General features: G+C 37.8%; 1 protein-coding gene across 3 annotated transcripts in view; it reads left to right on the top strand.

The window, feature by feature from the left end:
• Positions 1-27,928, top strand: part of CDK17 (cyclin dependent kinase 17) — an 87,343-nt gene that overhangs the window by 39,588 nt on the left and 19,827 nt on the right. For all 3 annotated transcript variants that reach the window (XM_058191926.1, XM_058191929.1, XM_058191928.1), the window contains 5 exons: positions 9,263-9,427; positions 13,899-14,032; positions 20,248-20,373; positions 25,351-25,407; positions 27,733-27,847. In XM_058191926.1, the coding sequence (XP_058047909.1) occupies positions 9,263-9,427; positions 13,899-14,032; positions 20,248-20,373; positions 25,351-25,407; positions 27,733-27,847 (597 nt within the window). The remainder of the gene's footprint in view (positions 1-9,262; positions 9,428-13,898; positions 14,033-20,247; positions 20,374-25,350; positions 25,408-27,732; positions 27,848-27,928) is intronic.

Here is a 27,928-nt window from a genome sequence, read left to right as displayed (position 1 = left end):
TACTCTATAGAGATTATATCTGCTTCTGCTGATTTAGGACTAGATGGAACATGCAGTTTCACTAGAACATTTGCATACATGCATTCATGGTAGAAAAGCCCTTACTTGTATTTCACTTTTCCCTTATAATTTGTAGCTTCCATATGCTATTAAATAGGCAGTTATTTTATAGTTAATGGATAGAACTGTTACTGTGATGTCCTGAAGAACAGATTCTTGTTGCAAACTCCATTTTTAAATTCCCATGCATACATGGGAATTACAATCTCTTAGATTAGAAGAATCATTGTAGAAGCAAAGAGAACATTAGGTGTCTGAGCATATATAGAAAAGAAAAAAGGAAACAATTGAAATGCAATCTACTACAAGTAAATATGACAGTTATCAGTCCTGCTCCAGCATAGAATAGGTACCCTGAGATTGCAATGAGTTCCCATATAACATCCAGATTTAGAATAGGATAATCAGATTTAACAAACATTAATTAAACTATAGTTACTAAGTTCAACTTCATATATGAATTATTACAAAATGGTTTTCCATTCTGCAGTAGAAATTTGGAATTCTAATTTTGTTTAACAGGTATAGACACATTTTTCTTCTCTCTACCCTAACTTATAACATGGAGCAATATATAGAAATGCAAACATGCATTGTTTCAGTGATCATTATCTAAAATGCTCTTAGCACTTCAAAGATAATAATTTGAGAGTGGAATTTCTAAACTTCATTCTGTTTAGAAAAGGTGCTTCAGATGTGTGGAAACAGGAACTGAACACCTGACTGACAAAATCGTCTAAATTGTCTTTTCCAAATTAGTATAGTACCCCAAGTTGTATGTACTTCAAGAAACGTACAAAAATAAGTTTTGCGTTTTGAACCACCATATAAGTAGCTGAGAGATGGGAGTACCAGACCATCTTATTTGTCTCTTGAGAAACCTGTATGTGGGTCAAGAAGCCACAGTGAGAACTGGACACGGAACCACTGATTGGTTCAAAATTGGGAAAGGAGTCCGGCAAGGCTGTATACTATCACCCTGCCTATTTAACTTATATGCAGAACACATCATGAGAAAGGCGGGGTTAGAGGAATCAAAAATTGGAATTAAAATTGCCGGAAGAAATATCAACAACCTCAGATATGCAGATGATACCACTCTAATGGCAGAAAGCGAAGAGGAACTAAAGAGTCTCTTGATGCGGGTGAAGGAGGAGAGTGCAAAAGTTGGCTTGAAACTCAACATTAAGAAAACTAAAATCATGGCATCCGACCCTCTCAATTCCTGGCAGATAGATGGTGAAGAAATGGAGGTAGTGACCGATTTTATTTTCCTGGGCTCCAAGATCACCGCAGATGGGGACTGCAGCCAAGAAATTAAAAGACACTTGCTCCTGGGAGGAAAGCTATGGCAAATCTAGACAGCGTACTAAAAAGCAGAGACATCACCCTGCCAACCAAAGTGCATATAATCAAAGCTATGGTTTTCCCAGTTGCAATGTATGGCTGTGAAGGTTGGACCATAAGAAAGGCTGAGCGCCAAAGAATTGAGGCCTTTGAACTCTGGTGCTGGAGAAGACTCCTGCGAGTCCCTTGGACTGCAAGGCGAACAAACAAGTCCGTTCTAGAGGACATCAACCCTGACTGCTCTTTAGAAGGCCAGATCCTGAAGATGAAACTGAAATACTTTGGCCACCTAATGAGAAAGAAGGACTCACTGGAGAAGAGCCTAATGCAGGGAAAGATTGAGGGCAAAAGAAGAATGGGACGACAGAGAACAAGGTGGCTGGATGGAATCACTGAAGCAGTAGGCATGAGTTTAAATGGAATCCAGAGAATGGTAGAGGACAGGAAGGCCTGGAGGAATGTTGTCCATGGGGTCGCGATGGGTCAGACACGACTTCGCAACTAACAACAACATTAGCTGGCTGCAAAGGTAAACCAGCACTCATTTCATTGAAATCTGTTTCAAATGAATTCCATTGGCATCTGCAGCAATGATACCAAAATAACAATATGTACAGGATAACATAATCACACAAATGCTGTGAATACTTACTTTAGTCACAGCATTTTGTGTATTTACATCACACACATTTCCTGTTCTTGTTCCCGTTCTCTGCCACCCATGTCAGTCCTTTGGTCCAGCCATTGACTTTGCTTGTTGAATGGAACCCCCTGGAAGTTTTAAATGATAGTCACATGACCATGGGACACTGCAACAGCCATACGTACATGCTGGTTGCTGTGTGTCTGGATTTTTATAATGTGACTGCGGGGCCACTACTACAGTCGTAACTGCAAAATCTGACTATAACTCATGTTTTTCAGTACTCTTGTAACTTCAAATGGTGGTTAAATGATTGGACATAAATTGAACACTTCTTGATTCCGAGGGGGTGCCATGCTATTTTTATTTTTATTTTTTTGCAACAAAAATAAGATTGTGGCAAGTTACAGTAAAGTTTAAATGATTAAACTAACAATTTATAATATAAGATTTGTGGATTATGATTCACAAATGATAATAAGCTTTTGGTTATTATTGAGTTTAATATTAGCATCTTTCTGTTTATTCCAATATTAAAGGAGATTTACAATTATTACAATATACATGTTGTTTTAGTAACCAAACACATTACAGTATATGACTCATGTTAAAATTGTTTCAGATAATCATTAAATAATGCCCTTGGGATTCATCTTACGGCACCATTATGGACCAGTTTATTGTTTGCAGTGTACCTTGCCTGTATGTCTCAAAATAGATTTCATATTGCAGTGCTATGTTCTGCTATGGGCATCATTGCCCTTTATTTTGAAAGTGATTCAGTAGACATACATAATACTTCACAAATAACAATGCACTACAAGGAGAAAGTTCGGTAGAGCTTCCACATCTTTCTACTGCCAAAGGGTTTAATTCATGATCATGTTATATAAAATGCTTCCTCATCTTGTTCCTAAGCAACTGCTTCATTATAAATTGAGTGAAAATACTGTTTGCCTAAAATCTGCTGCCTCCTTTATTCCTCTCTTATGAATAAATTGAGAGCAGGGTTACCAAATCAGTCCCCCACTGCAAACACAGATCAGTGCCCCACTACAAATAATTGTTATTACCTGGTAACTACTCATGTATCACATGGACAAAGTTTTGCTTCTTTTCCAGATAGATTAAATTGTGTGTAGACATTCTCCTCCTTTAGGGAGTTGTGACTTGCTCCCATATGAAAATTCATCACAAGGCATTACACAAGAAGCTATACAGAGTAAGGAAATGATGCCACATAAAGAAAAGTTAACATTTGACTTTTTATTTATTTATTTATTTATTTATTTACATTTATATCCCGCCCTTCTCCGAAGACTCAGGGCGGCTTACAGTGTATAAGGCAATAGTCTCATTCTATTTGTATATTTACAAAGTCAACTTATTGCCCCCCCAACAATCTGGGTCCTCATTTTACCTACCTTATAAAGGATGGAAGGCTGAGTCAACCTTGGGCCTGGTGGGATTCGAGCCTGCAGTAATTGCAGGCTGCTGTGTTTTAATAACAGGCTATCTTACAGCCTGAGCCACCACGGCCCACGACTTAATGATGTCAAGGTTTTTTTAATCTTTAAAGCAGTCTGTGGGATACATAAATAATATATGGCAGAATTGAACCCATCTACTGCGTCATCAAATGGTGCAGATCTCCAATCTTAATAAAATATATGGAGCATAGACCCAGAATAGTACTATTCTCTTGATAGCTCCCATTTTATGAAATGCCCACTCTCAAGAGATACAAATGGCTGTACTAGCTGGCTTTTCATAAACAAGTTAAATCAGTGTGCATTCATAGATTAGATTAGATTAGATTAGATTAGATTAGATTAGATTAGATTAGATTAGATTAGATTAGATTAGATTATTTCGCTGTTTGGTCTACTAGTTAAGCCGTAAGATTAAAAACCAGGAGATTATAAATTCTGGTCCAAGCATGAAAAACTGGCTGATCCTTGGGTCAGTCACTGACTCACTCACTCTCAGTCCAGCTCACCCCACACAGTTGTTGTTGGGAAAATAGGAGGATGAAGGAATATTAAGTATGTTAGCTGATTTAAGTTATTTATAAAAATAAATAAAAATAATAATATCAGGATATACAGAAAATAAATAACTATATATTTCATATATATATATTTCATTTATTTATATTGAGCTTTTATTTTTGTGTTTGTCTTTTGTGATTGATTTTGTTGTACTCCGTTCAGAGACTGTTAGGATGGGGATGTGTTACAAATATTGTAAAATAAATGAAGTTTCAAACCATAGTTTGAGACCTTTGCAAAGAAGGGAAAAATTTGTAAAGGTATTTAGAACTGGAAAAAATAAAGCAAGTGTGTGTGGGAGAAAATTGGTTATCCTATTTTTTCAAGCTTTCACATCTTACTCATTATTGTTTCTCATGTCTTATAAGAGCAGTGAAATGCCCACATATCTGAAAGTGAATCCCTTATTATCGAATCTGGAAATTATCTAGAATTCCCTGACTGTAATTGTCTAAAACTTCAGAAAGAATAAAATACCAGTCATGACCACACTGGTATCAGCATCATGAAATTATAGTGATGATGATGATGACTATGACTATCAAATATACCTATTTCTGTTCCTTCTGCCTTTTGATTTTAAGTATGCATTCTCAGATTACAAGTGGGAATTCTTCCAATTCCTGTTAGGTGTTTTTATATGAAAAATGCTGACTAAACATTATGTTTTGGGAGCACTGGAACTCAACTCTGATTCTGACTAAAGTTATTATGAGAGTCACTTAAAATATAGGATGCCCGACAAACCACCCTATGGCTTGCTTCAGAGAAAAGAAGATGAGTTGCTAAACATTATGCTTAAATGAACACAAACGGATTGTCATTGAGCAATAGGAAGAACCTTTATAAACACTGTTAACATTATGTAGCCATCAGAAGATTTTCACAATGGTTTGCAAATACCGTATATACTCGAGTATAAGCCGATCCGAATATAAGCCGAGGCACCTAATTTTACCACAAAAACTGGGAAAAACTATTGACTCGAGTATAAGCCGAGGGTGGGAAATGAGGCAGCTACTGGTCAATGTAAAAAATAAAGATAGAGCCAAGTAAAATAACATGAATATTTATTTGAACGAAAAACAATAAAAGTGCAAAAGGGGGAAGGAGGATTCCCAGCTTTAGAAAATTTAGAACTACGCCGCCTTTGGTATGACCTGAGCATAGCTCATAAAATTATCTGCTACAATGTACTTCCTATCAATGACTACTTCAGCTTCAACCACAACAATACACGAGAACACAATAGATTCAAACTTAAAAGTGAACCTCTCCAATCTAGATTGCAGAAAATGTGACTTCAGTAACAGAGTTGTTAATGCCTGGAATGTGCTACCTGACTCTGGTCTCTTCCCAAAATCCCCAAAGCCTTAACCAAAGACTATCTAGTATTGACCTCACCCCATTCCTAAGAGGTCTGTAAGGCGTGCATAAGAGCACCAGCGTGCCTACCGTCCCTGTCCTAATGTTCCCTTTAGTTGTATTCCTTTTATGTATTCAATTCATGCTTATATTTATATAATTATTTAATATGTATTTGACAAAATAAAATGAATGAATGAATGAATAGAATAGAATAGAATAGAATTTTTATTGGCTAAGTGTGATTGGACACACAAGGAATGAATGAATGAATGAATGAGTGAGTGAGTTACTTCAACAACATTGTCTCACAGAAATTGACAATACAACTGCAAGCATGAAAATGAGTCCTCCTTTAGCTTCCAAGGGACCAGGGTGCCTCTGAAGGTCAGTGCTCTAAGCACTAAGAACCCAGCACAAATCTAAGCCTGTATGCACACCAATAGTGAAAATACCCTGCACAGTGTCTCTTGGCAGAGAAGGTTAATTTTCATAGACGTTGGGGTGGCTCTTTTTTTTTTGGCAGGGCAATAAGGATCTCTAATATCATTAAACCCAAGAGTGAGGAAAAAGACAGCAGCTAAAATGTTAAGGCCAGTTGTGTGACCTTCTCCAATACAGTTGGCCTGGCTGTTTGCCAAAACTTAAAACACCCTCCCATCCCCCCATCCCTGCTAAAGCTTCTTTCTTAAAACAATTGTGGTCTTTGCCTTTCATGTCGCTCAACCTTTCACCTGCCAGGTTCCTAGCCCTTCACCCTTGACCCACTGCTGTGTTTGCTTAGCATTGTGCCAATCGACTTTAGAAGTCTGTGTGTGTGTGTGTGTGTGTGTGAGAGAGAGAGAGAGAGAGGGAGGGAGGGAGGGAGTGCAAAAGGGGGAAGGAGGATTCCCAGCTCTAAACAAAGGGAAATCCCGGAATGCCAGCGCGAAAGGCGGTGCTCGCGTTCCTCCTCCCTTGCTCAAAAGCCCCAATAACCTTCACCAGCAAGGCAGACCCCCACGGGAAGGAAGGGGCAGGCTGACTCACGAGCATCTGGCTGAAGAGCAGCTGCTCCAGGTCGCCCAGCACGGTGAAGCACGGAGGAGAAGAAAGAATGAAAGAAGGGAGGAACGGCCCTCCTTTCTCTCTCTCTCTTCCAGCGCCGCGGAAGAGACTAGAGCACACAGGCGCACACACACGCCCAGCTTCTGAAGCACGGAGGAGAAGAAAGAATGAAAGAAGGAGGAACGGCCTCCTTTCTCTCTCTCTCTCTTCCAGCGCCGGAAGAGACTAGAGCACAGGACTAGAGCACACAGGCGCACACACGCCCAGCTTCTGAAGCACGGAGGAGAAGAAAGAATGAAAGAAGGGAGGAACGCCCTCCTTTCTCTCTCTCTCTCTTCCAGCGCCGGAAGAGACTAGAGCACAGGACTAGAGCACACAGGCGCGCACACACACGCCCAGCTTCTGAAGCACGGAGGAGAAGAAAGAATGAAAGAAGGGAGGAACGGCCCTCCTTTCTCTCTCTCTCTCTTCCAGCGCCGGAAGAGACTAGAGCACAGGACTAGAGCACACAGGCGCACACACACGCCCAGCTTCTGAAGCACGGAGGAGAAGAAAGAATGAAAGAAGGAGGAACGCCCTCCTTTCTCTCTCTCTCTCTCTTCCAACGGGAAAACGCTCTTTCGCTTGCGGGGAGAGGAGGGAGGAGGGAGGAGGTTGGCTTGCTTATTCAACCCTTCCGGCTAGCCATCCAGCCCTTCCCAGGAGAAGGCGAGGAGTTTTGGGCGGCGACCTTTTGCTAAGCGGGCGGCTGCCCCAACACCACCAGTTGGGGCGGAGCCGGGTGAGCTGCAGTAACTCCCGCCAGGCTATGCATTGGCGGGAAGCCCTGGCGGTGCAGTCCTTCTCGGCTGAGGAGGAGGGTTTCCCGACGCGAACTTCGCCGTCGCGAGAGCCACCCAAAGGCCAGAAGAAAAGGTCATTCCATCGAGTAATGGGCGAAGGCTCCTTCCTCTCCCGCCTTACCCATGCTGTGCGAGCCCGGCTGGGCTGCAACCCTGCCGCCGCCGCTCCTTCCTCAGCCTCCCGGGGCTCGCGCTCTAGCAGCCGCCAAGCTCAGGCCGGACTCGGCAGCTCCCCATCAGCACTCGCACGGCGCGATTCGGGCAGGAGGAGTCGGGCTCGCTCCGTGGCCGTGGCGGCGGCGGAGGCGGCGGCGGAGGCGCCACCGCCACAGAGCGAGCCCGACTCCTCCTGCCCGAATCGCGCCGTGCGAGTGCTGATGGGGAGCTGCCGAGTCCGGCCTGAGCTTGACGGCTGCTAGAGCGCGAGCCCCGGGAGGCTGAGGAAGGAGCGGCGGCGGCGGGGTTGCAGCCCAGCCGGGCTCGCACAGCATGGGTAAGGCGGGAGAGGAAGGAGCCTTCGCTCCATTACTCCGATGGAATGACCTTTTCTTCTGGCCTTTGGGGTGGCTCTCGCGGCGGCGAGCTCGCGCGGTCGGGGAAACCCTCCCTCCCTCAGCCGAGAAGGCTGGCGGCTCCCCGCGCCAATGCACAGTCCGCCAAGTTTGCGCCGTCCGCCCACCAGACACGGGAATGGGGGCCGGCCTGGGGGCGACAAATCCCGCGAGACCTCGGCGGGCCCGCTCCCCGTCCCTCCCATGGGAGTCCGTTCGGTACCCCCTCCTGTGCGGGGTTCCCGAAGACGTAGACTCGAGTATAAGCCGAGGGGACGTTTTTCAGCACAAAAAACGTGCTGAAAAACTCGGCTTATACTCGAGTATATACGGTAGTTGAATGCTCCTATGAACTTTATATGTACCGATAGAAGAAAATATTTGTAACTCAGGGTTGAAATGAGGGGTCCTTGGTGCTCTCTGAGCTTAGTTGTTTTCTTGCTGACATTTCATTACCCAAATTGTATTACAGTGCCAATGCACTGATGATGTTACCTAGTTTGGGTAATGAAACATCTACAAGAAAGCAATCCAGAGAGCACCAAGGACCCCCCACCAAACTTCCTATGTTTCATAATGTGTTGGAACACTATCAAATGCAAGACAGTTCAAATGTGGTATTAACATTTGATTCATTATATGCTACCTGTTGTTAAGCAGAATACTAATATCTTCATGTTTTCCCCCCATAAATAGTATAGTTGTTATGGGGATATATGAGAAATTATATGAAGAACAAAATGAAAGCCACTGTCACAGCACTTCCTATCTTTTTTCATATCATTATATTTCCCCTTCTTTTTCCTTTCCTTGACCATTTTGTACTTCTTCTCATTTGGTGTCCTCTGAAACAATTTTCATCAGTACAAGTTTCCGGCATTTAATTTAGGAAATCTTGCCAGGCATCTGTGCACCAACTTTAGTCAATTTGGTGGTGTATGCTATGGCTTCAATATATATTTGGTAACTAAAATCCAATCAGAGCTTTTCTTTCTCATTACTTAAAGCTTTCTTTTAGTATTAAAGATAGGGGTGTACTTTAAGTTTACAAAACAACCCTGTTCTTTTAGCGCTCGCTCAGTCAACCCATTAGAGATGACTTTCACTATAACTGATCCAGTATCAGAGAAGAGGCTCTGGTCATGATGCCTTTGTCAAGCATTATGGCTGTGGGAGTAGGTAGGCAAGATAGTTGAGAAATGTGACCTATGCCCCAAAAAAAGTTAATATTCTGCTTCTAGACAATTTACATGAGTGCTCCAAATATGGCTGTATCGTGATTCTACTGTTTTCTTTTTCCACATGTTGCTGAATTTCTCTGTGCGGGATGAACTGGCTGGTGCTGGCAAATCATAGAACCCATTGTGAAGAATGGCAGACCTCCAACATCACACAGCATGCACTCATTTCTTCATCAGTATACAGGATCCTTCAAAAAGCCTCCATTACGAAGACCACACAGCGTTATAGGGGGCAGCCTGGGTTCTTTTATGGCAATGCCAAGAAATGGGAGCAGATTAGGTAATATGTGTTTTTAATATCCTTTAAATTAATAGGTTCTTTTTTTTTCTTACCTTCATGCTATAATAACTATAGTGTAATAGTTCTGTGCACTACCAGCTCCAAATTAAGATATTAGATATGTTCATTGCATATCAAATGGTGTAAAGCAGAGATTTCCAATATGGCTATGATATTAGAAGAATTGTATGGTACATTGCTGACTAACTAAATAAACCAGGAAACAATCCAAACTCCACATTGTCTAGTACCACAACAGCTGGGTGTTAATTCTTCTCCTGCTGCTTCAGGTCAAGGGTACATTTTTCAGCATTTTCTGTTGGACAGTAGCCATTCAGTGTACTTAAGAAACTCACAAGTAGAGACAGTCTTACAAAACTGTGACAGTTCTCCAGTGTTACAACCTAGCAGCTGTTGCTTATTGTATGATTCTTATTCAGTAAAGTCTGTCCAGACATCAAAATTAATAGTGATTCATGGCCAGTTTGCGATGAACTTGGGTACCATAATTTTTATTTATTCATTTATTAGATTTTCCCTCTACAATCAAAAATGACACTTGGCCGTTTACATTGACCCAGTAAATTACAATGAACATCTATAGTATATAAACAATCAACATGTTTTACAAAATTACACATTAACAGATACTGAAATTAACAAATAATTACACAATCAAGCAGTAGCCTCAACTCATCCCTTCACAGTTCCCCAATGAAATTCAGTTTTTTAATAATTTAAAGAAAGAAGGGATAAATCATTGTTTTAGAGAAGCTGTTCCAAAATATGAGTTGAGCAATGGAAAGAATGCCTGCAAGCCCCTACCCGTTTTGTCACACAAAGGTGATAAATTAAAATCAACATCCTCCAGGACCTTGGACCCAATACGGCATCTTATGCCAAAAAACATTTAAATATAAAAAGCTATTCCTTTATCAATCTTCTATTCCTTCTTCTAGTATTTGCTTGAAAGAGTGCTACTCTAATTTCACTTTCATGTGTCCTTTTGCAAGTATGTTGAGCCAAACTGCACACAGTATATAAAGATTAGTGGTATCTTAAGTTTATATATGGACATTGCTACAGCAACAGTCTTATTTTCAGTTCCTTTTTCCATTCATATGATAAACATTTATGAATGGCTTTCCTAAGTGGGAAGAAAAGATAATACAGGGTACCTTGAGCTCATTAGCTTGAACTGACAGCTGTGAAAATCTGCTTGCCCAAAGCTCATAGCCAATCCAGTTTCTTTCCTATATCTATCAGCAAACCATCCGTTTTCAATTATATTGTTGTCTAAATCAATTATATGGATTTATGTTACTGTATCCATGGCATATTGGTTAAATATTCATGAGTGCATCAGGTCTTCTTCCTATCCTTACAGAAAAATTAACTGACAGACTTGCCTGTTCTTTGTCTGAATTAGGTTTCTCAGAGGTGTAATTTTTATGTCAATAAGCTTGTGACAGAGAAACATTTCTTGTGAACAGAGTATTGTTTTATCTGATGAGAGATGTAAAAATTGGTCTGGCCCATTTCCTGCATCTGTAACTTAATTCATTCAGGCAATTGTGTTAAATAAGCTTTAAGAAAGAGGGTTTTTTGCCTAATTTGAATTATTTTTTACTGTGCAGTGCTTTTTGTTAATTTAAAAAATCATTTTTGCTTTTCAAGTAAATAAAAGCTTATTTGGGATTAAAGATTTTTTTTTTGCAATTCTGTAGACCAAAGCAAATCTATCTCAGAAGACAATTGTCACTTCTGATCAATTGTAAGCTTCAGAATTGTAATGTAAAAATAAATACCATTAGTCACAGAAATCTCTTTTGTATACTTAAAAACTGAATGATTAAAAATGTTGGTGTCTTGAACATTAGCTCTGAAAACAAAACATCAAAACATTCATTTTCTTCAGTGTTTCCTATATATCTTATTAAAATGCATATTGTCATATATGCAAGTCTATCCTATTTTATTACACTTTGTTTTACCTGCATTGTACCTCATTCAAATTTAATGTCCTTTGAAATGTTATTTATTAGTAACTAGTAGTACTGATGTACATAAAAAGTACCAAAAATCTTTAATGGTCTTTTATTATTTAATTTATTTATTTGTATTTTATATTTCTTAACCGCTCATCTCCCTCCAGCAGGGACTTTTTTATATTTTAATCTAATATATATTGGAGATTAATGGGCAACAACTCTCGTTTGTAGAAAATGCCCAATGATAATTCGCTCTGTGTAGGTTGGAGGTTGGATAGGAGGAAATTTTTCAAAGTGAAGTTGCTTTACTATGGCTATGTGCCATTTTTACTCTACAGAATGTGTCTGGCCCTCTCAGGACCCAAAAACCTTTCCTTTTCTGGAAATAAAGATTATGGGCTGCTGGAGGTCAGTGTAGTGTTCCAAAGCACTCACAGAGTCCTCCCTCTAAAATGGAAGTATTGAAAGGAGAGCGTTGGGGGATGATAACAGGAAAGGTGCAGAGGGTAGGAAGAGGTGAAATGATTACTATGTAATTGGATATTTCTACAGTATAACTTGAATTATTTTGCAAAACTTGTTTGCAAACTAGTATTGCTAAATTTAGAAATCTGATGGCTGAACTTTTGTCAAACTCCCCCTAAATATGCCATCTATTTTCCACTCATTGTTATATCTAAAAGGTTCATATAGCAGCTAATTAAAGACACCAGGTACTTCTTATTAGAAAAATGTTAATTTTTTGCAATTCTGTAGACCAAAGCAAATCTATCTCAGAAGACAATTGTCACTTCTGATCAATTGTAAGCTTCAGAATTGTAATGTAAAAATAAATACCATTAGTCACAGAAATCTCTTTTGTATACTTAAAAACTGAATGATTAAAAATGTTGGTGTCTTGAACATTAGCTCTGAAAACAAAACATCAAAACATTCATTTTCTTCAGTGTTTCCTATATATCTTATTAAAATGCATATTGTCATATATGCAAGTCTATCCTATTTTATTACACTTTGTTTTACCTGCATTGTACCTCATTCAAATTTAATGTCCTTTGAAATGTTATTTATTAGTAACTAGTAGTACTGATGTACATAAAAAGTACCAAAAATCTTTAATGGTCTTTTATTATTTAATTTATTTATTTGTATTTTATATTTCTTAACCGCTCATCTCCCTCCAGCAGGGACTTTTTTATATTTTAATCTAATATATATTGGAGATTAATGGGCAACAACTCTCGTTTGTAGAAAATGCCCAATGATAATTCGCTCTGTGTAGGTTGGAGGTTGGATAGGAGGAAATTTTTCAAAGTGAAGTTGCTTTACTATGGCTATGTGCCATTTTTACTCTACAGAATGTGTCTGGCCCTCTCAGGACCCAAAAACCTTTCCTTTTCTGGAAATAAAGATTATGGGCTGCTGGAGGTCAGTGTAGTGTTCCAAAGCACTCACAGAGTCCTCCCTCTAAAATGGAAGTATTGAAAGGAGAGCGTTGGGGGATGATAACAGGAAAGGTGCAGAGGGTAGGAAGAGGTGAAATGATTACTATGTAATTGGATATTTCTACAGTATAACTTGAATTATTTTGCAAAACTTGTTTGCAAACTAGTATTGCTAAATTTAGAAATCTGATGGCTGAACTTTTGTCAAACTCCCCCTAAATATGCCATCTATTTTCCACTCATTGTTATATCTAAAAGGTTCATATAGCAGCTAATTAAAGACACCAGGTACTTCTTATTAGAAAAATGTTAATTTTTTTGCAATTTTCTTCTGTTGTTCAGGGAAGAACATTTTTACCAGCTTGAGTTTGATATTTACTGTAGCAAATATTGTAGTTATTGGCAAATAACCAATACTATTTGAAGATGTCTGTCACCGAATATTTATCTAAGTTCAATTTCTCTTTCTTATCATCTCTTAATAAATGCCTTCTTTTAAATTTGAATATTTGGAAGATTATAATTTTATGTCTATTTTAATTTAATACGGCTCTTTTTTCTTGCTGTATCAAAGTATATATTGCTTTTTTTAAAAAGTTATGAATTTAAAGAAAGATCAGTTATCAATTAATGTTAAAGGGTAGGACGAAAGTGTTATAACCGAACTAACATTTTATAATTCCAAAGTATTAATAATTTGTAATTTGGTTTGAATTTATATTATGTTTTTCCAAAAATAATCTGAGTGACTGACAATAAAATACAGATAAAAGAGCAAATAAAATTAATATATAAAAGTACATAAACAACTGCAGGTAAAACTTGTAAAATATACCTCAGCAGAGAAACGAATTGAATTAGTAAAAACTGTCTAAATAAAAATCTATTTGTCACCTGCCAAAGAATAACAGAGGGAAAGCTGGTTTGCTCTCTATTGACAGAGAGTTGCATTAAAGCCTGAGAACTATCACTGAGGGTGATGGAAAGTCCTTTCTCAAGTATCAGTTAAATAATTATTGCTTTTGTTCAATTTAGATATCGTACACGAAAACCTAAAAATGGGATCAGATGGTGAAAGTGACCAAGCTTCTGGAACATCATCTGATGAAGTTCAATCCCCAACAGGTGTTTGTCTCAGGAACAGGATACACAGACGGATATCTATGGAGGTAATCTAGTTTTTCATAAGAGAGGCATTATCCTAACAAAAGACTTGGGATTTGTTTGCATTACTTTTGTCCCTGTTAGGGTGTTTTAAAGTAAAGCTATTGATGTTCAGAGTAACAGATCCTGTACAACAGATTTAATCTGATTTTTTAAAATTGAAAGTTATTGTTGAATGTGTGATGTATAAAACATAACATGCCCTAGATAAAATTTCCATCAATTCTGGCCAGTTAGCTACTGGATATGAAGTAATCCAACACAGCTGGAAAGGAGCAGGTTGAAGAAAGATAGTTTTGATATAATATTGCATTTCTTTCTTGTAAATCAGATTTATTCATTCTGATTTCCTTTAGATATATTAGGGATACATGATGAAAGGACACATGCATAGAATTCTGGAAGACAAAGTATTGCATTTCTTATAACTTCCAAGCAGGAAACTAATTTTTCTGGTTAGAACTGATAGGCTGTTAGGAATGGTATAGTCCAATACATCTGAAGTCTAATACATTGAGGAAGGTTATTCAAGCATTATACTGTTTGACAACAAGTTCAATTGTGACACTCATTAGAGCTGTTTTCTGTTTGTAAATATGTTTTATCACAAAGCACTCTATAGGTGTAATTAAAAGGAAGTAGGAAAATAAGCGTAGAACAATTTCAGCTTCCTTATCAGATTTGCTGACATTTAAATGCTTTTATCTGAATAAAGAAAAGTATGAGACTAGACAGAATGCTGTCTACTTTGAATTTAGTACTTGATTTTCTTTTCCTCTTTCTTTTTTAAATACTTTATTTGAAAATTGTTCTCTCACATCCAGATGTAAGAATTCTGAAATGTCTGTTGATTTTAAAATTACAGGACGAACAGCATACTCCATGGTACATTGCAACTGCATTTATATGTTGTGACAAGCCATGGCTTTGTTCTACTTTATGGAAAAAGCCACTATTGGATGGCTTCACACTAAGCCTGAACGTCCAAGCCATATTATAGCTTAATACAATATGTGTTTGATTCCAATAGCTATGATGATGACAATTCCAGACAATCAAAATAATGTTGCAGCAGCTTCTCAAAATGAGATGAACAAACATAATTTAGAGCTGATACAAGCATTTATAAATAGATTTGTAATAGGCAGTGTATCTCTCTAGGGTTAGAGTTAGAGTTGTCAGGCAACTAGGACAAAATGTATTTTAATATATTCTTAACAAATATGTATTTCCCAAAACTTGCTGGGAAGAAATAAAAAAGCAAATAAAAACAAAATAGTGCCCATTCTCCCCCAAATCCATTTCTAAAAACACAAAAGGCACTGTTCTTTGTCTTTTTCTAGCTATTAGTAAGACAGACATGATTGTGATCTAGCAAAGAGAAAGCTCAAAGAAGTCTATAGTCATTATTTTAGAAAAGCTAAATAATTATGCTATTGTTTTATTTGGTAGATAGGCAGTGAGGCAAAATAGTGTAGCATTTTTCAGTGTATATAACCATCAGATAAGCTCACTCCACTCTTTCTGTTTATTCTTTCTATATATCTAATTTCTGCAGTATAGACTATTTTTCTAGAATGTGCCATATTAGAGCCTCTGCACGATCCAAAGATTTGTCCAACAACTTGTCAGGAAAGGATATTCCGGAGATTAGATCTAACCTCTTAAAACCCCTTTGCTTCGTTCCCACAAAATGTACTTCAACCTTCAGTATGACGTAGCAGAGAACTTTAGTGCAGTCCTTTGTGATCAAGAAAGTCTGTTGTGAAGAAGTAGTCCTTGAGAGCTCCTGGTTGTAAACTGTTCAACTATAAAAATTACGTTTAGCAACTGTTTGGAAATCATTGGAATTTTAATGTAGCTTGTTGCATGAAAATATATGGCTTCACTGTTTTGAATAGTATTTCTTCCTGGCACAAATTACTTTTTAAAAAGAACAATACAAACAGCAGATAGAGGTGTACCCAAAATTGGGTTCTTCACTGTCATTTCCTTGTATTAAATTGGCTAGGCATAAAATAATTTTATATACTGTTTGCAAAACACTTGTGTGAATAAAAGTTGTACTACTAAAAGTTAAATAATAAATAATGGCCCAGGAAGTAGGTAAATATGCTTCAAGAACATTTCCTCTCTTTGGACTTCAAGGTTACTGGGAAATCAAAGTTAGGCAGATTTTTGTAACAACCTTGGAAATTGAGCTACAACTGAAAGGTTGCTACAAAAATGTGTAGCTTTTGAAAGACCATCTCTTACTCATGACGCTTTCATTTAATGCTGCTTATTAATCTGCACAATGCTCCAAAACTGAGTACAATGGGAAAGCTCTTGACTTCCCCAGATTTCTCTTTTCCTGTTTAAAAACGGAATTGTGCATGACAGTAAACAAAAGGAGGAAAAAGTACTTAATTTCCTTCATTTATAACAATCTGTATGAATGCCAGTATTTGTGGAAATTACAATAAAATTCAAAATAATATTTTGATTGTCAATTTAAGAATCTATATTTAAATTAAGTTTCTAATTTAAATATAGATTCTTTTCATTGTGGCTTTCTGAATTAAACATTCTATAGTGGGGATCTGAAAATGAAGCAGTGAAAATAAAGATAATTTGGAAAATCAAAGATGATTTCTTCATTATGATTCTGAATTAGATCTGCTATTAGATCTTCATTCTGTTGTGAATAGGGTAAGGTTTGGGTTCTATTCACTTTTAAAATCACATTTTGGATATGAAACTCATTATGTCTCTATCAGAATTTTCCTCTTTCTAGAAAGTGCCTTATAAACTTGGATTCTCCAATTGATAAGAAATTTGTTTCAGTTTGCTGGCAGCAGATAACATATTTTAAACATGACATTTTTCTGATGTATTCAGTTAACAATTTAAAAAGATTGACTGGCTAGTTAATTAAAATAGGGAAGCTTTTATTTTTAATTACCTTTTCAAAAGTATGCTAGAACCTACAATTATGAATCTATTTCAAAATGCTAAATAAAATGTTTTTATATTCTCTTATCTATGAAGTAGTGATTCCACCCCATTTTTGTGGTAACACATTTCTGTTGTAAAATCAGTCTGTTCATGCTCTTTGGCCTGTTTGAGGTGTTAGATGCATTGGAATCTTAAATGTGTGTAAAGTACACTCCCTGGAAAAGGCTATATGATATGACCATAGATGTAAATGGCATGATTTAGGCAATGTGGGCTTGTGTAAGGAAACCTTGATTTTCTGTGGAAAAAATGATCACTGCATAGTCTTTTAGAGTTAAAATACAGGCAAGTGTCATGCTTAAATGACTGTATCATGAAGTAGCAGTGAGGCCTACAAATATTATTGGGTGTTCCATCTTTTTTAGTAGTAGTGCCTGCATCACAGGCATAAGCAGTTTTATCAAGATGATTAATTATCATCATGAACAATAAAAAAAAGCACATTTGAAGAAGGTCAGTATAACATCACCATCTCTGAAAGGTACTGAAAATTTGAAAGACCAACAAAGACAGGAAACCATTGTCATGTAAATTGTGAGAAAGAGCTGTTTTTGCAGTTCAAGACTCCTCCGTAACTCATTTATTTATTTTGTAAGGACATTAAACAACACAGGATGATTAAAATGTGGTAGTTGTTACCTAGAGTCATTATTTGCAGTAGAATAACTGACTTTGTACAAGGAAAGTATTATTCATTTCCATTAGCTGAGGGTATTCCTGTCATGCCTTGATCACAATGATATAATAACCCAGGAAATGATTTACCATGATTCACATTTCAAAATTGACTTAAATTTACTTTTAGAACAACAGTTTTTACATTTAGAATTACTTTTTATTTGAGCACAATTTTATTTGAACACAATTAACTTTTTACTATTAATGTAAATATTTTCATCACATAAAATTGTCTATTATGAATTAAACATAGCATAACTTTTAAAAACTCACTAGTGAGAGTCTTATGAGTCCTTCAAAGAAGAGAAAAATAGGTGTCTTAACTTTGTCTTATAGCACAGTATTCCCCAACCTTTGCGATTTGACCCGGCAGTTGGAGGGGGAAGAGGGGAACTGGGGTGGCACTCACACACACACACAGCTCAACTTGATGGGCGTGCACACACGTATGGATACATGCTGGTTACACTAGTTGCACAAGTCAAGCTCACGCGTGCACACCACCGGCTGCTCATGCAGTCCGATTCCGAATACATAGTGGCCCGTGGTCCAGGGAACCCCTGTTATAGTATGTAGTCTGAGCATTTGGGTTTTAAAAAATAATTTTCAGCACATGGTTAAAGTATAGCACAGAACACTTGGAAATCAATTTTCACTAGAGCAGTTGTTTCATTAGATTATGTAGAGAACAGACTTTGGTATTCATTTAACACATGTGTATGCAAAAAAGTAAAGTGTGCATTGTATTAGGCAAGTCTTGGGAACCTCTGACTCAATGTACATTTACATATAGTCCTTGACATATGACCAGAATTGAGTCCAAAATCTATGTTGCTAAGTGAGACGTTTGTTAAGTGAATTTTGTCCCCTTCTACAGTCTTTCTTGCCACAGTTGTTAAGTGAATCCCTGCTGTTGTTAAGTTAGTAACGTGGTGGTGAAGTGAATTTGGCTTTCCCATTGACTTTGCTTGTCAGAAGGTTGCAAAAGATAATCACATGACCCCAGGACACTGCAACTGTCATAAATATGAACAGTTGCCAAGGTATTTTCAGTCTTGGGTACCATTGTACAATGACCTAGCCCCTCCTACTAACTTTCAATTTAGTGAAGTTATGAGATTTTACAGTTATATAAAATTTCATAAAAGGTGTGGTTTTGAAGGATATAAGTAAAAGGTACTTGAAGGATATGGAAGGAAAAGCTAATAAAATCCAACTGGAGTTGGTTAAGTTCAGGAGTGTTAAAGTAACTGAAGACTTTGTTTTAACTTAAGACTTAACTTCTTGGCTTAAGAAACAAGCTTTGCCAGCTAATTCAAAACTCAACATGTAACAAACAACAGCAAATATTGCCTTTGTAATAAAAAGGATGAAACAACTGACCACTTGATCAGTGGCTACAGCAAAATTTCACAAATTGAAGCAGCATTATGATTGAGTTGCTAGAAATATTCACTGGAAATTTTGCCAGAGGTTTGGATTTGAATACAACCACTAACTACTGGGAATATCAAGTTGAGATATTTTGGAAAATGAGCAGGTTAAAGGTCTTATGGCACTTTAAGATCCAAACATATAGGCATGTTGTTTACAACAGACCTCATATAACAGTTATTGAAAAGAAGAAAATCTGTTCCATTGAAATTGCTATGGTGATGCTAGCATTGAGAAGGATTGTGGCAAAAGACAGGAGATAGTGCCAATAGTAATAGGATACCTTGGGTCCAGGGTGAAATGCTCCCGGTTCTGAACAGATCTCACGATCCGGTAGTGATTGTGGCCAGTGGTTTGGCGATCCAGTAGTGATGGCAGAGCGAAGCTCTGTCCACCCGCCTGGGTGTCATTACTTCCTGCTTTTAACCAGGAAGTTATGTGTGTTTTACTTTCTGTGCATGTGCAGAAGGTTTTGCGCATGTGCAGAAGGCCTGTGTGTGCATGTGATGCACGTGCGTGCACTTCTGAACCAGTAAGGAAGATAAGTAGATTTCACCCCTGCTTTGGTTGCAATCCCGAAATAACTGGAGCATCACTTGAACACCACCAGCACTTGCAAAATCACCATCAGTCAGATGTAAAAGGCATTGGACCAGGAACATCCTGCAGAGATACCTTTATGACCATCAAGAAATAACATCTGCATATCCCAGATCCAAATTTTATGAAGAACTCTGAATTTCACTACACGTGAAGGGTATTAAGGTAGCATTGCCAGATTTAGCCTGCAAAAATCTGGGCAACCATTAAATAGCAGCCCGTAGAAAGTATTTGTAAATCAGATACTGGCAAGGTTAAAGAAGGCCTTTCTTTCCATTAAAGAAAGAGAAATTCTCTCTTGCTATTTTGAGAAGTAAAGATTTGTTAACTTCAGATGAAACATTGCAATTGTGTCTTTCCATAGAAACAGCCTGTTTGCTTCATTTATGTGTTCTTAATCAGTAACAAACTATGCCTACATCACTGACTACTTTTTGACATTTTTATTTTCTATGGAAACAATTTTTGAAAATATGTATGTCCTCTTATTAGTGTTGGCTTACTTCTCCAGGACCTGAATAAACGCTTGTCACTACCTGCTGACATTAGGATACCTGATGGATATCTTGAAAAGTTGCAAATAAATAGTCCACCGTTTGATCAACCAATGAGTAGGCGATCTCGTAGGGCATCATTGGTAAGTTCTTTTACCTGCAATAAATAACTTCACTATATCCTTCATACTTTTATTGCCACCCCAGATATTTAGATACGTTACAGACAAAAAGATAAGTGCCTTAGAGCACTTGAAGCTGTACTGTGATATTCATTTAATTAAATGAAGTATTAATATTTTTTTAAATAAGGCTCAGTGTCTGGATTCACCCATAATACTAAGCTTTAATTCATGGTTTACAAACTATAGTAATTTAGATCCTCTATCAACTAGGCAACAAACATAAATGTTGGCTTATTATAAAGTGTGAACCCAACTGATTTCTCCATTATACTTACGAAATTTGTTTAAAAAACAAGAAGACAAATGTGAGGATGGGATCTTACATTGGTCAAGTATAATAACAAGACAGTGGATAATAAACAATATTTATAAAATACAGGCATTAAACAGCAATTGGACCACAGTTTTTGTTGCTAAAAGATGTCATAAAGCATGATAGCACGTGACCACCTTGCTTAGCAACAGTAACAACACTTAGACTTACATATAGCTCCATGGTACTTTATAATAGTCTCTAAGCAGTTTACAAAAGCCAGCACATTGCCCAGAACAATCTGGGTCCTCATTTTACCAACCTCGGAAGGATGGAAAGCTGAGTCAACCTTGAGCCAGAATTCCTGGCTTTGGGCAGAGTTGGCCCGCAATGTTGCATTCGAATCACTGTGCACCATGGCTTCAGAAATGGCAACCCTGCAGTTCTGGTTGTCATTATAATCCAGGACTCTGCAGTTCATTAAGATGGAAGAGACAGAAGTCCCAGGCAAGCAGGCCGGCAGTGAGAGCAACAGGTAGACTAGGGTTATGCAGTGTTCTGGAGTACAGGTGCCACAGGGAGGCAGGGGTAACCGTGAGCATTGCTAAGGAGCACAGATGCTGCAAAGGGAGTGAAGGGAACTGCATTCAGGTGCTACAGAGTATGGGTGGCAAAAAAGCAGCAACAGTAATTTCCAACTACCCGCTGGCTTCTCCATTAATTTTGCCTTTGGGAAGCCAGCAGTGTATATCAGAAACCACAATCACATGAGCTTGTCTTGTTACAGTATTGTAATCATGAGCCAGGCACCAAATGCTCAGATTCATCTCTGGATCAATCATATGATCCCGAGATGCTGTGATAGCTGGAACTTTGAGTACTGATCATAAATCCCTTTTGTTCAGTTCCATCATAACTTTGAAGGGCCTCTGACTGAGTGTTCATAATCCATGGACTATCTGTAGGTTTATCGTGAGTAAAGGTAAAATAATCTCTATTTAAATAAATAGGAAAAAAAGTTTATATAGATTTTGAAATTCTCCATGAGAAATTGGTTTTAAACATTATTTAGTATTGTTTCATCATGTTTTCACTTTTAAGTACTTGCTGACTATAAGATATTCAACCTGATCCCTTGGGTCTTCCAAAGTTTGCCCATCACCCCAGGGCTTTGTTCTAAAGAGCCATTATTAATTTATCTAATTAAAGGCTTTTTCAGTTTCAAAGGGAAAGGGGTACTTTGAAATACGTATCTTTTCCAAGGATCAGACCACAGTTGTGGAGGGCAGTCTCAGTCTCCCAGGTCAAGCATGCACACAACTACACAAAGAGATGTGTTTGTTTTTTTAATCTCTGTTTTACTAAATGAAACTTGCAAACACACCCACTTGCATTATAGAAACAAGTTACCTTCCGGACCAGAGTTCAAATTCAAAGTGGCACGTAGGAGAATAGTCAGGTGGAGTCCAAAGGTCAGAGCTTGTAGCAGAATTGTCAGCCAATCTGAGTTCAAAATCAGAGTTACAGGGTTCATGAGTCAAGGCATATTGAGTGAGCATTAACAGCCAGTTGTCTTCAATTGGAGATCATGTGCTTGCTACTCCGTTTTAATAGAAAAATCCCTGGTGTAGTCTCATTTAGTGGGATGGGATTCCTTCCATTTGAGCAGTCTTACAGAGTGCCTTTGTGCTACTCTTTGCAACCCACTGGGCTCGTGCTTTGGAAGGGGTCGATAATTTCGCACCCTCATCTTCAGAGAGTGACAATAGATATATGTGCCGATTACTGGCCTGTCCAATCTCCTCTGCCTGTTCAGACAGCAGTCTGTCTGTTGGTACTGGAGCTGGTTGCTTGTTATCTGTCAGTCTGGATCTGATTCTGGTTCCTCATCGTCAGTCTCTTCCTCTGTCTCCAAAGCAGAGCCAAACATGACGCTGTCTACCCTGAGGAGTTCCTTACTCCTTGAAGACAAACTCTGTTATTTAAGTGTTTTTCAAGTAAAACATCTTTTCTCTTTCAAATCTGAAGTGCTGCACACAGCCCTCCTTTACTGATTATATGTTTTTCCAGCCAAGCAGCTAGAAATTCTGTAGATGGTATGACCATAATTGAGTACAGAATCACGGTAGTTGAACAAAGCATAATTAAGTGAAACACCATGTGACAGCTTCACTCAAGGACCACAATCCCTTCTCTGCCACAAAAGGGTTTTCTTTTAAATCCATAGAGAACCTTCTATTGGTTTAGAATGCAGTGGCACATGCAGTTTTGAGTGCCCCACGGTTAACCCGAGTAGCACCACTGCTGCATTGGATTCCAGTTGCTTTCCAGGTGCAGTTCAAGATGCTGGTTATCACTTTTAATGAATAGAATAGAATAGAATAGAATAGAATAGAATAGAATAGAATAGAATAGAATAGAATAGAATAGAATAGAATAGAATAGAATAGAATAATTAAAAGTAAAGAAACCATTAGAGAGCATTTCACCGAAGCAGCCTTTGGCGGCGCCATCTTGGATAACATCTGCACTGTCTTTTTAAACTTTAAAATAAGTCCCACTGGGTTCAGTGCAACTGATTTCTTAATAAAAGGTCAGGAGATCAGCCCCTGTAGATGTGTTCTGAAAGCCTCCTTTGTCCTGATTAGATTCCCCATATAGCCTAATTTCAATTTTTGGGAAAGATTTTTAATCTTAAAAATTACCGCAGCAACAATGGGAAACTGACATGCTGCTACAATGCATACATTTAAGCGCAAATGTTTCTTCCAAGAGTGCCTCTTGCTCCAATGTAAATCTCAGAGACATTCTGGGTTAATAAAAAAAAAAAATCAAAAGCTTTTCTATAGAAGTTACCTGTGCCCAGAAAGTAGGATAATAGTGGTGGAGAGCACCCCAAGTCACTTGAAGATGTACTTGAGAACAAGCTCATTCATTTGTATTCTGATAAATGGAGATGTTATTATTCACCAACCTCCCCATGTGAATCATATTGCAAATAGGGAGTCTCCTGAGTTACCCATTTAGGGAATATTTCCATGTCAAGTTCTCAGAATTCTAAATGTACCCACCAAGTATTTGTTCACTACTGCCCTAGTGTAAGAGTCAATTCTTTCTTGGCTAACAACCGTCTTTGCAGCCTCATATCATGGACCCCACAAACCAGCTGTTCTAACAAGGAGTCTTCCAGATCTGGAAATTCACAATCAAGTGCTGCAGTTCTGAGGGTAGCCAGGTAGTGATTTACTGACTCCCTCTCCTCTTGGAATGTCTTCCAGAACTTAAAACAGCGGGCAATGTGGGATGGGGCTGGTGAATAATGCCCCCTCAGCTTCTCTCTCAATGTCTCCCAGGGTGCTGTGTGGACTTGCTGCGGGGCAAGTAACGCCCTTGCGGTCGCAAAAACCTTAGGGCCACAAGAATTTTAAAAATGCACCCGCTTCCGGCTGCTGGAGAGATCAGTAAAATCATTTGCCTCTAAGTAGCATTTGAATCTATCCATGTAAGCATCCCAAGTCTCTTCAGCAGCATCAAAAGGTGCGAATGTTGGCAGTGCCATTAGTGACAGCTGGTATAGCGCTTCTGAAATTGCCTCGTTTGCTTCAGGCAGCACTCTCTCAACGCATCTGCTCCAGATTCAGTTCGTTGATCGCCTCAGTAACCCACCTCTCGTCGCCAGTGCTCTGTTCGTGACAGAAGGGGATAATGACTGAGGTGACCAGAGGCTTCAGAACATTGACAATTTATTAAGGGACTTGTGTGCTAACTATAACAACTCACAGAACAATAATAAACAACAATACACAGCTGACAGCTCTTTATACCGGCTGTCAGAATAGTCCAACCAATGGGAACCCTGGAAACTCCCGCTCTGCGAGCCAGCCAATCAGGAGCACCACAGTCTGTGTTGTCAGGATTGCCAGCCGAACTCAACAGTATGGAACACAATAAGAAAAATGTACTACAACTTTTCAAAAGTTTAATTTGTTCATTCATTAATTTAAATTTTATTTGACAATATTTATATTGCTGGCCTACAAATAGTTAATAGAAAAGTATAAATAAAAAAGTAAATGAGTAATAAAAGCCAGTATAAACAAGAATATATCCAAAATTTTTCTGATAGATACCCTATCAACTAGGGCTTTTTGTTAAGTTTAGCTGTTTATGGAATGCAAAAGAGATTGAGCTATATGGACCTCCATGGGAAGAGTGTTGTGTCTTCCAGTCCATTCTCAACAGGCCTTCTATAAATAATCAGACTGAAGCACACTCAGTCCTTGAAAGTGAGAACACTGTTTTTTTTAATACACTTTCTATGCCTCCTATGTTTTGCAGAATAATAATTTCTTAATCATATGTAAATAATAATGATATACCCTGATAGAGATAGTTATAACATTTTAAGACAGCACACATTATTTTATTATAAAGCTCTATGGTGAATAGAGACTGACATGGGCAAAGGAAACAATACTACTAAAGATTTAGTGCAAGCAAAGTTCATGTATCTAAGTGGTTTTCTAGCTCTCTTATCTATGCAAATGTTATGAATATGGCTCAGGGAATATGGTATTAGGTGTGCTTATAAATATAATGTAATGTTACACATTCTTCAAGAAGACAATCTGATCTTTGTATGAATTATATTCATTGTACTTTTTTCCTTCTTTTTATTACAGTCTGAAATTGGATTTGGAAAAATGGAAACATATGTTAAATTGGAAAAGCTTGGTGAAGTATGTCTGCTTTTTAAAACTATCAATAAATAAAATTAGTATAAATAATGTTTTAAATGACAACAGAGTACAGTACAATAGAATAGAACAGAACAGAACAGAACAGAACAGAAAGAATAGAATAGAATAGAATTTTTTATCGGCCAAGTGTGATTGGACACACAAGGAATTTGACTTGGTGCATATGCTCTCAGTGTACATAAAAGAAAAGATACATAAGGTACAACACTTAATGATAGTCATAGGGTACAAATAAGCAATCAAATTATATTAGGAAACAGTATAAATCGTAAGGATACAACCACCAAAGTTACAGTCATAAGTGGAAGGAGATGGTTGATGGGACCAATGAGAAGATTAATAGTAGTGCAGACTTAGTAAATAGTTTGACAATGTTGAGGGAATTATTTGTTTAGCAGAGTGATGGCATTCGGGGAAAAACTGTTCTTTTGTGTAATTGTTCTGGTGTGCAGTGCTCTACAGCGTCGTTTTGAGGATAGGAGTTGAAAGTTTGTGTCCAGGATGCGAGAGGTCTGTAAATATTTTCACAGCCCTCTTTTTGACTCATGCAGTATATAGGTCCTCAATGGAAGGTTGGTAGCAATTGTTTTTTCTGCAGTTCTAATTATACTCTGAAGTCTGTGTCTGTCTTGTTGGGTTGCAGAACCGAACCAGACAATTATAGAGGTGCAGATGACAGACTCAATAAAGGGCAATGATTTGTCCAAGCTCAAAATAAGAGATAGAGCACACTGGAAATCAAAGAATATATATTCCTTAGTGGTAATATTTGGCTTTCTGCATGATAATTGTGGACAGTTGTTTTCATTTAACAAAAGTACTTATGATAAACATATTATGAAATATTTGTTACATCTATACTGTATAATTACATTCGACATGTCCTTGGTGCTCTCTGAGCTTGCTTGTTTTCTTGCAGATGTTTTATTATGAGGTATTGTTTACTTGATTGTTGGTCTGATGTTAATCTAATATGTTGTGAAATTAAAGAATTTTCATCATGTCTTCTGACTGCTAGTTGGTGTTCATAGATGTATTCTGCCAGTCTTCTGCCATAGTGGTTGTTGCAGATCTTACATTGTATGTGGTATACGGCTCCTGTTTATGGCTGTAAACAATACCACAACCAAGAAACTGCCAAAAAATAAACAGCCCAACAATAAACAGCCCAACCAAAGAGTCTCTAAGACCACCCTCACCAACACTGACAGACAAGCCACCAGAATATAAACTGACAGCAAACCTCACTCTTTACTAGCACTAGGATGCTACCTAGTTTAGGTAATGAAACATCTGCAAGAAAACAAGAGAGCACCAAGGACCCCTCATTTCAACTCCGAGCCACAAATATTCTCCTTTATTGATAAATACATTCTTTTCCGAATCTTTATACTGCATTGCTATCGTTCTGCCCCAGTGAATTTGAATTTGTTCCAAAAGTAAATCAATACAAATTTTTATTGTTTGTTATTAGGTAGCTCATAAATGTCATAAGCTGTTGTTTGCTTGCAGAAGTTTCATTATCCAACTAGGTAACATCATCAGTGCATGATAGTTAACACCATCACCAGTATATGTTTAAGTATGCATGGATATAATATTCAGCTGATAGGAAGAGAGTTTTTTCTACCACCTAATTTATCTTTAAAGTGAGAGGGTTGTTCCTGTGTACAGTACTTTGTAGAGATGTACAAAAGATATTGTTCTGGAAACATTACTTTCAGTTACTCTTCTAGGGTAATACCACTCCCCCTGTTCCATGGGTAATCCAATGATTTTCCAAAATGTAATCCTTCAAATGGTATTACAGGCATAGGCCAGTTCTAAAGCAATCATCTCTGTACTATCATGTCCAGTGCAGCATAAACATGTTCCAGATTATTAATTAACTTCTAGTAAACTGCTGAACCACCCTTGGAATGGATAGATTGGCATGGTCCAGAGGAGAAACAGGATGTTCCAGAGTTAACCACAAAATTCGCTTCTGAGAACTGCAGAGTTTGCACATACTCACGGTAGTACAAAGTACTGAGCTAGATGAATTAATAATATGAAACGGGTAGACATGCTTTCCTATCTTGTGAGAAGGCCCTAAATTGTTTGGCAGTAGTAAAGCTATTGGGAATGTTATTAATCTGGCATAAATGGCTATGCTTTCAATGACACCATCCTTAAGATTGGGTTCTTTCAACCAATATATAGTAATTAGTATGTATCTGATTCTGAGCTAATAAAGTTCTAATTAGTTTTTTTCCCTTTAATTTGTAAATCAGATTTCATGTACGTTCTTCATTTGCTATTCAGGGTACATATGCAACAGTATATAAAGGAAGAAGTAAGCTGACTGAAAATCTAGTAGCTTTAAAAGAAATCAGATTAGAGCATGAAGAGGGTGCACCGTGCACAGCTATTAGAGAAGGTAAGTAACACTTTTTAATTTGAATGAAAACATGAGCAGAAATTATAATTACATAATTGTATCTAAAGTGAAAAAACAGGT

The sequence above is a fragment of the Ahaetulla prasina genome, chromosome 7, assembly GCF_028640845.1.
Source record: "Ahaetulla prasina isolate Xishuangbanna chromosome 7, ASM2864084v1, whole genome shotgun sequence".
NCBI lineage: Eukaryota > Metazoa > Chordata > Lepidosauria > Squamata > Colubridae > Ahaetulla > Ahaetulla prasina.
Note: the sequence above shows the minus strand (reverse complement) of the source record. Positions and strands in the feature narration are given on the sequence as shown.